The sequence below is a fragment of the Lepisma saccharinum genome, chromosome 1, assembly GCF_977018435.1.
Source record: "Lepisma saccharinum chromosome 1, izLepSacc3.1, whole genome shotgun sequence".
In the NCBI taxonomy this organism is placed as follows: Eukaryota; Metazoa; Arthropoda; class Insecta; order Zygentoma; family Lepismatidae; genus Lepisma; species Lepisma saccharinum.
In genome coordinates, this window is record NC_139229.1 from 152,446,253 (window position 1) to 152,462,935 (window position 16,683).

Below are 16,683 nucleotides of genomic sequence, written 5' to 3' on the forward strand. Positions count from 1 at the left end.
CTATATCTTAAAAAAACATTAAAATTGCTGATCAATAACAAACTATGAACGTAACGTTTCCACTTTTTAACAAAGACTTCTTGAGTCAAAGATCAAACAAAAAAAACAACTAAAATTTTAATTTGTATCTTTGACTGAAGAAGGCCCTGTTAGAGGGTGGAAACGTTACGTTCATAGTGTGTTATTATATAATGAAGATAATATAGATAAAGCGTTGGTTAATACTTTAGGTGATTTAAGTACTATTAACTGCTTCGTATTAATTATTGCGCCTGAAATAAAAAAGACATCTAAAGCTTTTTTTAAGCCTCAACATTATTAGTATTGTATTAAACGTGAAAACAAGGCTTAATAGTATCCCTATACCTTATTGTACGTCGCTTTTCTGACACTTTGTCTGATCGTATCGATGTACGTATATGGAGTTGCTGAAGGGGGAATGCGTAATATAACGCTCATGTTAGGATTCGAACTCGGAATTTCCTATTTTTTCTTAATAGTTATGGTCCAATCATTTCGGCGGCTGCAAATACCTCAGGCCCTACATTATGTAGTCAAATCTAATCTTGATATGTATAACCCATCCAAGCTCTATTCCATTGAACAATGTGTGCTTCTTTTCTGTGAATAAAGATTCGACACTCTTCATACATCAGTAAGCTATGTTAAACTATTTTGTATCCGTTCAATTCATATTTTTCTTCTCTTCTCTTCCTTCTACTTATTCCATAATCTCTTGTGTCTTCGCATTTACGGAATATCCAATCTGGAGCTGGTTCTTCTTACTTCGTTGCATTTCTTCATTTGTTCCTGTATTCTGCCGTTGTTTACATCTATTGATAACGCCAACTTAAAATACATTTGGGGGACAAGGTTGATATGAGCAATATTTCATATTTATAAATACTTATATATTCAGTATCTACTCTTGAGGAATTTTTATGGGGCAAAAAGTGCCTTACCCTGTCCACTAAAGTCGCCGTCTACGATCTATTTCTTTGCATCTCTTGCAGTTCAAAATATATACGTGTATGTTTGCTGCAAGTTCGCTCTTAAGTAAGCCACTTCTGCTTCATTGTCCTCGTTTCGGTAGAGTTTAAGGGGGAGAGGGACAATTTCCCCTAGGTCCTTCTCTCTTCGGCAGCTGCCGATAAATGTTGCCAGTTTCGCTCTTTTGGAGCCAGATCTGGCTCTTTCGTGCACTCGTTTAACTGTGAACTATGGCACACGCCCTCTGCCCCACTATGATGCCATCACTGGCTCCGGTTTACATAGACAACTTCTGTCATAAGTATACATTTTGCATGTGACGTGATATTGTTATATTGGCTGCGTCGCCCCACCCCCTCTTACATCCCCAGGTACTTTTCTTTATAGCACCTTGGCTGACGTGAAGAGGACGTAATATTGTTATTAGGGAATACTTTATTTTCGATTTCATACAACCATCGCTGGATTATTGAGATTGGTGATGCCGCCGGATCTAGACGGTGAAAACTAAGAATAAATTGCCATCACTTTCAAGCTAACGGCATTAACAGTGCCCTCCTCCCCACCCACAGCCCCACTCATTTGACACCTAAAATTACCCCTGGAGGCACTTTATCCAGTTTCGTATATCTAGCTTCTTGAAAGTTTTTACTCAGTTTACGGTGAAATTTAGCTATTTTATGTGCATCAGGTTTGCCAACACTGCCAGGATGGCCGTAGGAGGCAAGGAGAAATACATTTCTCTTATGGAAGTATTATTTTATTTGTTCTCTTGGGAATATCAAACTTCCGATGGCATAGAAAAATATATCAACGGAAAAAGGACAGACTGAAGTAGTAATTGACAGACGGAAATGTCGAAACTTCCATTTGATTAGCCATAACTTTAAGTTGAAGTTGATTCCCCATAAGGAATACATGGGTTTCTGAAAATTCGTATTCATTTTTCAAACATCGTATCTAGCTTAATAATCAACTTTAAAAAACACTTTCACTTGCAACATGTGGAGAAATTCATACTCTATTGAACGCCAGATTTTTCCCTCAGTAGCACTGCCCATTCGGACGATATTGAAATAAATGCACAACTGGTGCAAAATTGTCCCTCATCCCCTTAAGTTCTAGTATGGATTTTAAGTCCACTTTATGCACAGAGAAGCTAATCGGGACTGTACCTTCAGATTAAAGTGAGATGAGGACCACTATGTACCTAAATCGCCTGAGTACACGGGACCCTTCGATTGCAAGGCGACAACGTTATCTATACGGGGAGGCTACACTTTTCAGTAACACTACCTTTTAAGTGGCGGACGTGTGGCCAAAATATGTTAAAAAAAATAAGACGTGGGTTACTGGTATCACATTTAATCAACTTCTACGGAAATTAATATCAATATGAAACGGAAAATGTGGATTAATAACAGATGACATGTTCAGACTTTGATTTCAGTAATTCGTTTAAACCAAACATCTGCAAATGGCGGAATATTCTATATAAATTGTACTTTCATAAAACTGTAAACTGTATTTATTAGACAATAGTTATTTCCTCAGTCAACTGCAATTCAGTACGAGAAAGAAATTGAAAGAGACATTCTACTGTAACTAATAAATGTAACATCCGTGTGGGATTTCAGTGGTTGTTCAAGCTGAAATTCCTCCTTAGGTTTAATGAAGTTTTATTTCCTCCGCTGGAAGTTTGAGTCTCCTCGCAGACGGCACTAATGCTGATAGAGTGCTCGAGCGTACGCAGGTCCCCACGCAGCAATTAATACCACTTCTGTACCGGATCTTGGTGAACTGTTGTATTTGTGCGTGGAATATTAACAGCCAAGGGAGTCCTGAGCTTGTTTCGTTGTCCGACGGAGCCTACTTGTCAAAGTCTTTCCTCCCGTCACTCGCAACTTGTAATACGACTTCGTTCGCGTGAACATCCGTGGTGAAGATTGTTTGTAGTTTTCACATTAAATGTTCTGGCAGCTTTGCTTTTTTGTCTTGCCGACCGCGTTGGTCATTTTTCGAGATGGTGGACTGTGGAATAGCCCACTGTGGCTATTATGCAGCGCATTTTTGTTCATTTTCTTCTGATCGAAGGGGTCTAACCTGCTCGCAGTTTGGACGTTAAACTATGAAGAAGTAAGGAGGTATGACTGCTGGCCACGGTTTAGATAAGGGCGCGAATCTGTCGTGTGACAGAGCTGGAAGAGAACGCTCATATGTTACAGTAGTAAATGGTGTTTATATTCAACGTGTAGAGAGTGTCATCTTGAGCGATTGGAAAGTAATTGTTAGTAAAATATTGGAAAACATGATCAAGGAGACAACCGAAAAGGAGTACTTCTTGCTGTAGAGTAGTAAGGCAAAAACAAACAGTCCACAAAAGCATGGAAAAACTACAAATGTTGGGTTGCATACGCACTGCATCGAGAGGGAAATCTTCCACTGCCTTCGCAATAGAACGGTTCAGACTGGCAAAACTGGAACGTTTCTTTTTACAAGCCATGTCTTGAAACATACCACAATTTGAAACACAGAGGGTTTGATGTCTGGACTGCCAGATGGCCAATCGGAGGGGAAAATGAAGTCGGTCACATTCGTCTCAAGCCACTACTTCGCCTTATGAGCTGGTGCAGAATCATGCTGAAAGCTCCATTCCTAACCATGAAAAAGAGTGTTTCTGAGATCCTTGACCATTGTCTTCAGGGCTGTATCCTGGTACACTTGGGGTGATGTTTTTACCCTTTCCTCCGAGAATTCTTTCCTCCTCATTCTGTTTTCAGAGTTCTTAGAACACTGCGCTAGGGCCTAGCGGTGCTGGGTTCAAATCCCGGCCTCGGCATGGGTGTTCTTTGTGAGTATCCCTTCATGAATTCCATAATATCATCACTCATTACCATAGGCAGAAGTGCGAAGTAAGATAAACTAAATCAAAGAACAACAGTTGTCTACTAGTATCGTCTCGGTCGAGACTTTAGTACATTAGAATGCAAGATATACTCGCCACCTCACCCCCAAAAAAACTCGGTGACGCAACAGCCCTTTGAGGACCTGAGTTTGTTGAGCGGCTTTTACTGGATTGCAAGTGGTCAGCGCGTCGAATCCCGACGCCTCGTCGAGACAGGAGTTTCATGCCATCACTTTCAAGCAGAAGCCCAATTGTTCTCCCGATGCTGGACCAACACCGAAATTTTAGATCTCTCACAGCTCGCACTTAAGTAGAGAGCGTTAATTATTTGGTTAAGCCTAATCAAATTTGCTTTACTGTGCTACTTCAAAATCCAAGGATGTGCCAGTCTAAACTTTCGTTGCTAGTTTTGTTGGGTTTTTTTGTCACATTATGCTCAGATACGTAAATCGGAACTAGACATATAATTTAAAGTGCAATTTGAATCACTGTGGAATGAGCCTCTACGATTGATCGAACCTGGGTCCCATTGATTACTATGAAAAAGTTTTAGGAATCGTGTGATGTATATATATGTGTATGTGTGTGTGTGCGGGTTGGCGCGCGCGCCTGTGTTTCTATCGTACTTGTACTTAAGTCGCCTCAGTGATCGATCGTGTTGAGGCTTTGGCACTCTATGCAGGAACTGAAGTGAACGTAGTGCGTAATCTGGCTTATTTTCCATCACGGCGCTGTGAAAAGAACATTTAAAAAAATGGTTATTGGCCCAGTGACAGCGTGCATGGATGGAGTTTCCAGCAATAACAGCAGAATGCCCCGGCTTTGTCTGGGACCCCTCACAGAGCACAATTGTCAACAAAGGACCCATTATCCCAAGCGTTCGGCCAATTATTTGGAAATTGTATTTTTTTTTTCTTATTTTTTTGCCAGCGGTCGTCCGTTTGCTCGCCACCTCACATCGAGTGGCCATTTGCACGGTCCGCCGACAGCCAGTGTGGTCGCCTCGAAACATTCCACCATCGGAGCGAATGCTGGTACCTTTACACACGCGAGCACATTGACACAGAGACGTTAGTCCTCTCAAGCCTTCCCTTGTGCGTTCACGTGCGAAACATTTGGCGCTTGCAATAGCTTTGAAGGACCGTGCATAGCACCTCAACGCGTCGTATTTGTCGACGAAATACTTGTGCAAGCGCTTTGGGCAACGCAATGTGCCTCTGTTGTCTCTAATTTTACACTGGACGCAATCCTTATACGGATGCGTGTAATGCTACTGAAATATTGTTATCACCAGACCAATATTTAGCTCGTGTAAATTCCAGTAGTGAAAAGGTTAGTTGTATGGATAGTATCGAGACGAAACCATACTTGGCAGTCTCGAGTTGTATCTCTCTCGTTCTCGATCTTGCTACGCCCCTTGGGGGTACGTACTTACATGTTATTTACCACGGTTACAGATATCTTAATCTCAGGGGGATAGGTTCTTTATTTGAGAATTCCAAATAAGAAAGCGTTTTATAGCCAAGAGGATATAGTTAAATGCGGATCTATATTCTGAGAACTATACAAAATACAGAGAAAATATACAAGTATATATATGTATAATCGAAAAGGCATCTTCTCCTTTGGTTATCAAAAAGGCTTCTTCTTCTTTGATTATCGAAAAGGCTTCTTCTTCTTTGACTATCAACAAGGCTTCTTCTTCTTTGATTATCGTAATGCTTCTTCTTCTTTTATTATCAAAAGGCTTCTTCTTCTTTTAATATGGAAAAGGCTTCCTCTTCTTTTATTATCAAAAAGGCTTCTTCTTCTAATATGAAAAAGGCTTCTTCTTCTTTATTATCAAAAAGGCTTCTTCTTCTTTGATAATCGAAAAGGCTTATTCTTCTTCTTCTTTTAATATGGAAAAGGCTTCTTCTTCTTTTCTTCTTTTAATTTATTATCTTTCTTTTTTAAAGCGTAATCTTATTTATGCGCTCGCTTTCCCCGCTTCTTTGGCAAACAATACAAGCTATCTTGTAGAAAGAGTAGGGTCGACTACACTGACAATAGCGCCACCTCCTATTTAACGACCAAAGGGGAATAACCAGGATCGCTAATAACAAATGCTACCAATGGCCCAGTGCGACTAATAAAGAGCGCAACCGAAAAGTGCTTCGGAGCGTCTAATTTAACACAGCGCCACCGGGGACAAACAACCAAAACACTGACGATGTTCTCCTCGTCAGAGAAATAAAAAGAGATAGATTTCTGAATTCGTTCGCTTACTTAATAACTTTCCTAAACGTTTCATATGCGGCCATATTCTTAATTATTTTAATTTACTATATACAACATTCTATTTATTTATTTTATAGTATTTCAACTCTTCTTTTATATATTTCTCAATTTACTATAATATATATAATCCCTCTTCTCCGCTCTAAGTTTTTTATAATTGCCTCTGCTCCTCTTTATATGGCGTGCTGCCATCTCTCGTCGATTCCGAGAAACCATTCCTCCTTGCAACTTTCATTGTGTCAGCGAAACTGGCATGTTACAATCTTGCGGTCCTCCGTGGGTAGCACACCGCTCTACGACACCAGAGGTCTCAGGTTCGAGTCTCGGCCTGGGTATGGTGTTCTTTGTGAGTGTCCCTTCATCAATTTCATCATGTGATCATTCATCCTCATCTTCGCGATTAAACAAAATTGGCAGAAATCCGAAGTAAAGTAAACCAAATCAATCGTTCTCGAGCTTGACTTGATTGTAAACATCTTTCTCGTTTTTGTCTCAGCCCCAAAAGGTTCTCGTCCCTATTTTTTCAAAGACTTTCTCTGTCACCGGCTCGTCTAGAATTTTGCTGTAGCTAAGATGCAGGATATTATCAAGAACGCTCCCTGCTGGAGTTTTAATCAGCCTAGAGGTACCATACCTCTACACATTCTTTCCACCTCTTTGTCAGAGGAAATTCTGAAACGCCTCTTTCGATACGGACTGCAACCAGCTATGGTGTCTTCCTACGATTGCTTGTAAACGTTTGCCGCAGAACTCCTTCTTGATAGCCTTGCAGGTGCCAGGACAGGTGAGTAAGGCAGATGTGGCACTAGTAGAATGTGTTCCTCAGTCAGGAACTTGATGTTACGTGTAAAAAAGAAATTTGAATTGAGAATCCTTAGGAGTAGTTACATAATTAGATATAATATCAAGAGTAATGATGATGAAAAGTCGCAAGAAACAGGAGGTTACAGAAACCAGAAAAAAGAAGTATAAAAATAAAGAGACCTGGAGAAAGAGATCAGAAAGAGAGCACTCCATAATTGATTGAATCTGTCTTAGACAGAGAACACCAATATGAGCTTGTGATGACATGCATAAATTAGTAGGCGTTAAATCTGGCTCAGGTATGTAAATTGTTTTAATAAGATGGCGGCGCTTTAGTTATTAGGTTTACTAAGAGTACTTAAGCTGCTAATGACAATTGTGTGTCTACCTGATAGCGTAGTTGTTAACATTGTTTACGAACGGATACTTGGGTGTGGTAACGAGCAAATCAAACCAAATCATCCTTGGGATTTCTTTTTTCTGGTGAAATATCAATGGTATAGTTTACTCCACTCAGATGCGTTGCGTAAGCGAATTACCATGGTTACTTCAGAGAAACTGAAACAGCACGTTGGTATCCTTTGAGACCCCAAACTTCCTCGTGTGGAGGGTTGCTATTCCTTTGTAAGAAACGTTTTCGGATTTATTTTCAATAAAATTACCCAGAATATATATAGATTTTCAGGAGAAAGTAATGATGTCAATTTTCAGCTCTCCTCAGAAAAATAAACTTGTTTTCTTCTTTAGCGCACTCTCACGTCTCTTTCTTCCTAACGAATCGCGTTGGAAATTGCATTGCCAACCTCATAATAGAAAATATTAACACTGGGTTAAAAATTAACTTTTCCACTTGGACCATTCACGTGTTCGTTTTTATTTCTCATCACTTCAATATACGAGGGAGAATCAAGTGAAAACCTTTGTAGTTTGATAAAAATTATATGACAGACTCTATACAGGTCAAATTTACATCAGGGCCTCAAGTGAGCTTCACAACTACATTTTCCTCATTTTTAAAGATGGCGCCTCCTTCACACACTTGTACCAGTGAAGAGCATTGGTTTCTTGCCCTCTGGAAGTCTAAAACTTATAGAAATTCTCTGCCAAATGAAAATGCAATATTTCTATGCATGATTGCCAAGCCAGCAAGTTTACGACAATGGCGTCAGTAGTTCGCAGGCAGATGGGTGGAAAGACCTTGACAATGTGTCATAAGTGACTGCTCGTGCATCGCAAAGATTCTTCTTCTGATATACAGGCGCTAACTCGGGACTTGAAAATATATGTGGATCAGTAATGGATATATACTAAAATGTAGAAACCTTGTGCAACGCTACATGCGGAAATCTACTAGACAAAATACTAAAGCAAATTAAGGTTTTCACTTGACTGTCCCTCGTGTATATCTCAAGGAATTCTGTTCTTATCTCTGCATATTGTAGCACGTCGCTCCACTCCAACGCGAGAAACATGGATTGCATTCCCAGTTGCTCCAAACGTGCAGTCATTATAACCATAATTTGCATTCAAATGGGAAAGTGGAAGTGTCTTCCCGAAAAGGCAGGCAGAAATCTATTTCCCCTGTCGCTCCCGTTTCCTGTCAAAAGATCAGAATCTCCTGTTGTGCCTCCCAGACTGATAATACAGACTCTCGCAGAAGTCTCATCTAATTCTCCAAGTTGTAAACTGATTTGATTCTCTTCTCTTCTTTATTTGATTTGCCTCCGCCTGTTGCAACAGTTCGTTGTTTCATCTTCTTTGAAGTGCTTTGAGAACTCACTTCTACAGTTGCCAACTCACCCTTTGATCCACAACTCACAATAGACTGCAAATCAGCGTTTTCCATGTCCTTGGGAAACTTTTTTTTTCCTAAGAAATCTCGCATTATCCATCACCTTCTCAAACTGGGGAAAGCCGAATGGCTTGTTCTAGTCACGTGCGCGACGTCATCATCTGGAGGCGAGACAGCCGCCATGTTGATTTATTTGGTGGAGGTAATGTTGGACCATTTTAGCAAATGTGGAATTTCAATGCAATTTTAAGAACTGCAACGATGTTTAAGTGAAATGTGAGCGTAAGTAATATGGTCTATAAGTGTTGTGTGCCCAATTGTCGACCGGCAAGCCGCGAGAGGTAGACGGCGGTGCTCTGTCATATTATACGGATTTTATGATGCATAGTCACAAAACATTTTTATTACTTACATCTCTGTATTTTCAACTATTGCATCAGGAAAAGAGGTTTGTTGTAACAGTTAATTTCTTTCTGATTAAGATGTTTGCTACTCCGCTAAGGAAGGGTGATTTGAAAACCTTCAGTTGTATGGAAGATGAGTGCAGGGTAAAACATTTCCGAGTTTCGAGTCTTTTGCAACGCAACTAGATGATTTGCGCACGGAATTTGAAAGAAGATTTACGGAGTTCTTCCAGTTAGAAGACGTTGTAACTGTCATTGCCTTCCCATTTCAGGAAATGAAAACTGAATCTGTGGATGAACTCTGTTCTCAAATATCGCAATTAGTGGAAGGAGGTCCCAGTAAAGTAGAAGAAGAAATAGTGAAGTTGCGCTGCAACATTTACTTGAAAGCAAGAGCAACTGATAGCAACTTATCAGAAATCTGGAAACTATTGTGTGAATTCTTCTATCCAAATATTCGCAAAGTGACGTTTTATTTGACTGCATGTTTCGGATCTACATATCTATGTGAGTCAGCGTTCTCTACAATGAATGCGATAAAATCAGAGGAATCGATTAACTGATGATCACTTGATTTCCTGCTTGAGAGTAGCAGTAACGTCATATGACTTGCAACAGGCCCGTACCCAGGGGGGACAAGGGGTCCATGAAATATTTTGATGCAACCCTACAAAAATAACATGGATAATTTTTAAGATTTTGCAAGAATTTACATTTTCTTCTTGTATAAATGAATGGGTTGTCTCTGGAGAGAGGCAAACTCCAGAAGCCTGCAGTCTACTATATTTAGTAATTTTAGTTTTATAACCATTTAAGCGAAGCTACTAAATGTTCCAATTTGGTCAGGACTGTTTTGACTTTTTTCGAACTGCAGTTTTGATGAGAAAATGTCATATTTTTGTGGTTAATTCACATTCAGACATGTTCTTCATTATAAGGATAATTCCATAACGTTGGTGGTTACATTCAGGGTACGAATTCTCATGGCGGAAGGGAGATCTACCACCTTCCCACCAATGATCTTGTTCTATTAAAATTTTCCAAGGGTAAGATTTTGTGTTATAACAACAAAGATAAGCAATTTGTTTGGACTTCAAACATACTTTACCAAGAATAACATCATAAACACATACAAAGAAGGTATAACAAAGAATTATGTCTGCCTGTGTGTGAATGTTGCATACATATTTTGCTCTCTCTCTCTCTCTCTCTCTCTCTCTCTCTCTCTCTCTCTCTCTCTCTCCCCCTCCCTTTTTGGGGCTAATAACAGCATGGGGTAAAAACGTACTTCTACAACCATAGATAAGATTTTAAAATTTTATCAAATTGGACTAGTAAGAAATGTAGCCGTAGCTAGGAAGGTGGTGTTTGTCACCCTAGGTCCCTGGACCATACGACCGATCTGTTATTTCTCCTCAATTTCTCACCTCCTTTCGTCGGGAGCACTTACATGTTAATTTAATAGGAAACTGCTGTCTTCTTAAAGTTTCTCATTTTTTGTCCCTCCACCTAGTTATCTTTAATTTGCAATCGAATTTGAGCAATAATACACACTGCTTCAATGAAGATGCTGTGGGATGCACAACCGAATGTCCTTTTATTAGCCACATTTCTTGAATCCTAAGTTTTCTTTTCATCAGATTCAACGGAAAAGAATAAGTACATAAAATTTCTTCAATGTCTAAGTAGGCCAGCTACATCTAGGTAGGCGGAGGGGGTGCAAATTCGGTGCAGGGGGGTGCGAAAATCATTCTCGTCCTAGGCGCTGAAATCTCTAGCTACAACTCTGATAAGGAAATATTTCCTTTCGAGAAACCATTAATAGATTTACACCATTATACAAACATAACACAATAAAAGTTTGAAAATGTAATGATCATTTTTAATAAAAAGCAATAGTAATTATGTTTATGTAAAAAAAAATACCTTCTCATTAAAAGGATGAAAAAATGCTAATGGTGAACTGGGGAGATTCGGCCTAAGAGAGGTGCCAGGCCCACAGTACTGAAGCCAAAACTTATTTAATAAATAAATAAGTAAATAAAATACAATAATCAATGTCAATTTTATGGTATTGGCCCTTTGCTTCCCTTTTTAGGCTCTCATTGTTAGGTGTAATAAGATAAGTAACCGCCAGTGATTCTTGAAATGTAAATTAGCCCTCAAACCAAAAAAGGTTGTCCACCACTGCACTATAGGGTGATCATGAGAAAGCAGCGTTGGAGAGGTTTGGTTGACAAAGCCATGAGAAGAAAAAGAGAGGGGAGGAGCGGAAGACAAACAACATGAAGAAAGAGAAGGAGAGAGAAAGAAACAGAGACGGGGCAGTCGGGATAAAATGTCGAAGAGAAAGGGGAAAATAAGATAGACAACGTAGTAGGAAGGAGAACGAGATAAAGAAAGAGACACGAACACATAGAGAGAGAAACAGACAGCACACGGGAAAAAGAGAGAGAAGGACTCTCACGATGGAGTAGTGTTAATGCTGTAATCTTGTAATCAAAGGTCCCGGGTTCGATCCCTAGTGGAGATATATTGCACAGTAGTTCGGACTATACTTTGAACTGTATGTTCAGTCTCGATTAGCCTATCTGAGTGTACAATTAACACAAACTTTAATAACTTGAATATCCTTTGATATTAAATTATGTTTTTTCTACACGCCCTAGATAAAAGATCGTATGCTCAGCAACCACTTTTTCTGAAATGGCTCCCATTTCGAAGAACTCCACTAATATTCTAAATTCTAAATATTATACCAGTTTAGATTTCGATCTAGACCATTTAGCACAATTTCCTTTTGTATTCCATTCATTGTTGTTTCGATCGGGGAAAATCAGGTCACCTTTTCAAAACAATTATTTATCTTGATATGACATTTTGCAGAAGTTACAAAATGATGATTCTTCTTCTTCTTGCTATTCGGTCTCTTCTTCTTCTGCTTCACTGAAATAGATCTGTGTTTATTATTATCCTGTTTCCATTTTAATAAAATTACTTGGAAAAATACATTTTTACGCATTTTGTAGTTCACAAACTTATTTATTTCACACTTTTCAACATAATGCTTATCACACGTTGGCAACGTTGCAGATAGGGACACAATCCCTTCATTAACTAGGACGAAATTAATTGAAAACATTGCTGGTATTAATAAAATATTTTCATTTAAACAATATTTCGTGTTAAAAATGGACTGATAGAATTACTTAAAACACTTGGATGGCCACCCACTCACTCCCTTACCATGAGTCGAAAACTCTACAGTTTTCGTGGACAAGTGATATGCTAATATATAGGACGAAAATAATAATAAATTAATTCTGTAGTGTAAAAAGTGAATGGTCCAATTCAATCTGTTAAAAGATACCAAAATTACCTCAAATTACATTATTCAACAAATGCAGTTAGTACGTACTAGAGTCGTTTTCACGTTCAGAAGACACAACGGCGCTTATGGAGAAACCGGACAGTGTTGCCAATACAGCGCTAGCTCATGTCGCCGGGAAATGATGACCTTCCTTCACAATGAAGGTGTTACATATTTTGTATATATAATGATAATTATATGTAATTATTAATATTAATATTATACTGTGAACGTTACAGTTACCCTTTTTACTATGATCCATTGCGATCACTACACACGCCAGTGTAATGCACGAATATGACACTTCAGAAATCACTTAAAAAAGTAAAAATCACTGAGAGCTCACACAACTGAAAACACTTTTTCGGGAGAGGGAAAAAGTCTAAACAGACCAAAGAAGATCTCTCACTCAAGTAAGGGGAACCTGGCACATGGGTTAAATTCAAGTTGCAACCCAAACAAACAAAGGAGTTATGGCCCACGTGAACTGATAAGACGTGAATGACTCAAGCAAGGCATGTCATATTTCTATCTTGAAGCCCCATATTTTGTCACGTGTTGGAAAGCCTTTCAAAGGTTAATATGGTGTCTGTGAATTTATGTGTACGTTGGAAACTGAAAGGTGATCTTCATTTCAGTATTAATGTCGACAGTAATGTAAACGAAAACAACGTGTATTTGCGACAGCACTAATGTTGCTCACAACAGCAGCATTGGAAATAATTGTCAATTATTAAATTTAAGTAATTTCAATTCTATTATAACTGCATGAAGTTCATATTTTTACTGAATGGAAATAAAATAACAACTCGAAACCTTGGTGGTGATAGCCGGAATGCTGCGGTGAGTCGGCTCAAGATGGCCAGACAACGTCTCCTTACTTCGCGCGCGGTTCGGGTTAAAAAGAAACTCCAAATGCATGGAAGTAATATTTCTGGAAACCTTTGAGTGGTTATAAAAAATAATTTCATTATTATCTCCACAACTTTGTCGCTGGAAGTTTTTACTTGGAATTACAGAACAAAAAATGGCCAGCGACGACCTTTTCTACTGCACGAATATAAAAAATCTCCACATACTTTATATGAATATTTTTTAATGCGAATATGCTTTAAAGTATTGATAAATTCTGAGTACCACCATCACCTATGACAATTAAAAAACAGTGTCAATTTCTTTCATAATGAATGCTTCAATTTTACGGCATGTTTCAACGTTAGGAATGAAAACAATGTAAAAATTGTGTTTTCACGGAAAATTTGAGTTTTTAATTTATCTAAAATTATGTAAGCAAGTTACCAGTTTTTTGTGTTCACCATCGTATTCTCTACAAAATTTCCTGCAAAACTGCAGTTACCGATTTTACTTAAGCTAAATTTGTAAATCCAGAAATTTCACAACAGCGCGCTCGTATTTCCCATAAGAAAAGCATTGCCCATAAGAGCCCATTGTGTCTTCTGAACGTGAAAACGACTCTAGGGACGTTCAATATATAAGTTTCCCTGTGCTATAAAATACTGTATAAAGCAATGCCATTAAAAAGAAGCACATGGTTGACAAGCTCCATCCTTCGTCTACAAGGAACAACAATCGATTCGTTATCAGACGTGAAGGCGCATGCGCTCAAGGGCGAAAAGTAAATGCTTGTTCGGAAAATGCGGGCTCGCGTCATAAGGAGTTCAGAAGCATGGATGATGCAAGCGTGTTGGAAAGCTGGAGTAAAGAAGTTCGTTCTGTCATTCGATATGAATGGGCGAATGGCTTACCTCCTAGTACCATTCATACGAAACTTGTTGCTGTTTATGGTGATTCCGTAATGACAGTGCAAATGGTTAGGCGTTGGTGCAAGTTGTTTGATGATGGCAGGGTTTCCATTGTGACAGGGGATGAGACATTTGTCCATCATTATACTCCCGAATTCAAGAGAACATCCATGGAGTGGAAGTGGAAGCACAGTCTCCTGTGAAGAAGTTCAAGACGGATCGATCAGCTGGGAAGGTGCTTGTGACCGTTTTCTGGGATGGTAAGGGCGTTCTGCTTATGGACTTTTTTGGAACGAGGAAGAAGAATTAATGCTGACCGTTATTGTCAAACATTGGATAAACTGAAAAACGCAATTCGACATAAGCGACCAGGTCTCCTGTCAGCTGGTGTCATTCTTCTTGACGATAACGCTCGCCCCCACTCAGCAGTACAAACACAATTGAAGAAGTGGGGTGGGAACGGCTGCCCCACCCTCCATACAGCCCCGATTTAGCGCAAAGTGATTTCCATCTTTTTCCGGTGTTAAAGTCTCAATTGCAAGGTTACCGTTTCGAAACAGATGAAGAAATGAAGCGGAATGTGAGAATATTGCTCAATAGCCAGAGCCCTGATTTTCTTGCAAAGGGTATGGACAAATTGGTGCAACGGTGGGACAAATGCCTGAATCTCTATGGGGATTATGTGGAGAAGTGAGGAAGGATCCTCCTACACATGTATGTATAGTTTTCTAATGTATCTTAAAAATTAAATTTTTACAGCATACGGAAACTTATATATGGAACGACCCACGTACTGATACTGTACCAACGAGACAGGTCTGTACAATAACCCTATTTACTTATGTATACATAATGATACAAATTCGTTATACTTTAAATATTACTGTAACAAGCGCATTGAAAAGCTTATGTTTGAACATATAAAACTTACATTGACTGGTTTTTCACAAGCTTATGTTTGAACATATAAAACTTACATTGACTGGTTTGGCACCACCAAAGAAAGCATGCCAACTTCAACTGACGCTCTTCCTGGGCTCGTAGCATGAAGTGTTTATTTCTCTAGGGATGTGTAAGCATAATGTTGAAACTGAAATGAATTCTTTCCGTTTAGTCTGCCAGAATAAGAGCGTAAATTAAAAACGACCCGAATTCCCCCATGACCCGATATTCCCCAGTCTACCCTATATAATAATTTCGTGTCACTATAAACCTATTCTTCTATTACTGATATCTGCGCAACATTGAACGCAATCAACGACTCCCTTAGCAGGAAATATAAATAGGGTTTAATCTTTTTTCAAGATATTCTTTTGCGCTTGCACTTTTCTGTGTCGTAGTGGAACTAACCTTTATTTCTTTGCTTGCATTTTTCAGATTCAGACAGAATCAGACGCTCAAGTTTGGGGTACTTAGGGAAAGCCAAAATTAGGACGTTGAAGATGACAATAGTCATTGTTGTTGTGTTTGTTGTTTGTTGGACGCCGTACAACGTTATAAGCATTTGGTAAGTTGCATCATTTCATTGTATTTTGTTTAATTGTGCTAGTTCTAATTTCATACAAAGTAACGTGTAAAGATGCTGGCTTAAGTCTGTCTCCCACTCGAATGAAAAGACATTGTAAATGCATGGAAAAGTTGTAATAGTACTGTCAGTAACACCAAGTAGCGTAAGTGTTATATACAACCCATATATCGCCACCCCGTGAACGTTTAAACAAAAATTAATTGTAGTGATTGAACTTTTGTCACATTCCCCTAAATATCTTCTCACAGCAGAGACGATGTCATTTAAAATTAGTGGAGAAGCAAAGGTGCGGAATATTTTCTGTGGGATAGCCACATTTAATATATTCATAAATAATATATAAAGTGCATATTTTGACTCAAAGAGCATGTATTTGTCTAGGTTTTCCTGTTTTCCGGGACGGTAAGAGAGTTGGTTTGGTTGACGGGGGTGTCCATCCTCCTACTCCCCTTCTGACACAGTTACAACCTTGCATCAACAATAATCCTTATAGCTCCACATATTGTACTATGAGCAATCGGAATGCTACTGCAAGACTATTTTAAAATATCAAGCTAGAATGTTTGGCTTTTCCATGTAAATTTGGTCTACCACTCCAAATACTGGGATGACACAGACATCCACTTGAGCAGCTAGCTCGTCTCAACCACTCCGCCACTCGCCACTATCCGAATTGAAGTCAACAAAAGGATGAATTCTTTAAAATACGTATTGCATATATGAATAAGTCAATTAACAGTGTAATCGAATCTTGAAAATTGACTATACACAAAATTCAAAACAGTTAGGCACTTCAAATATATTGCCTCCTTCATAGAATTAACGGGAAAATCTTGCCATGCCCAAA

At 38.9% G+C, this 16,683-nt stretch overlaps 1 protein-coding gene across 1 annotated transcript in view; it reads left to right on the forward strand.

Moving 5' to 3' along the window:
• The window catches only part of LOC145986551 (adipokinetic hormone/corazonin-related peptide receptor variant I-like), a 237,536-nt gene that overhangs the window by 208,946 nt on the left and 11,907 nt on the right, over positions 1 to 16,683 (forward strand). Inside the window, exon 5 of the mRNA XM_083120692.1 lies at positions 15,686 to 15,815. Within this exon, the coding sequence (XP_082976818.1) occupies positions 15,686 to 15,815 (130 nt within the window). The remainder of the gene's footprint in view (positions 1 to 15,685; positions 15,816 to 16,683) is intronic.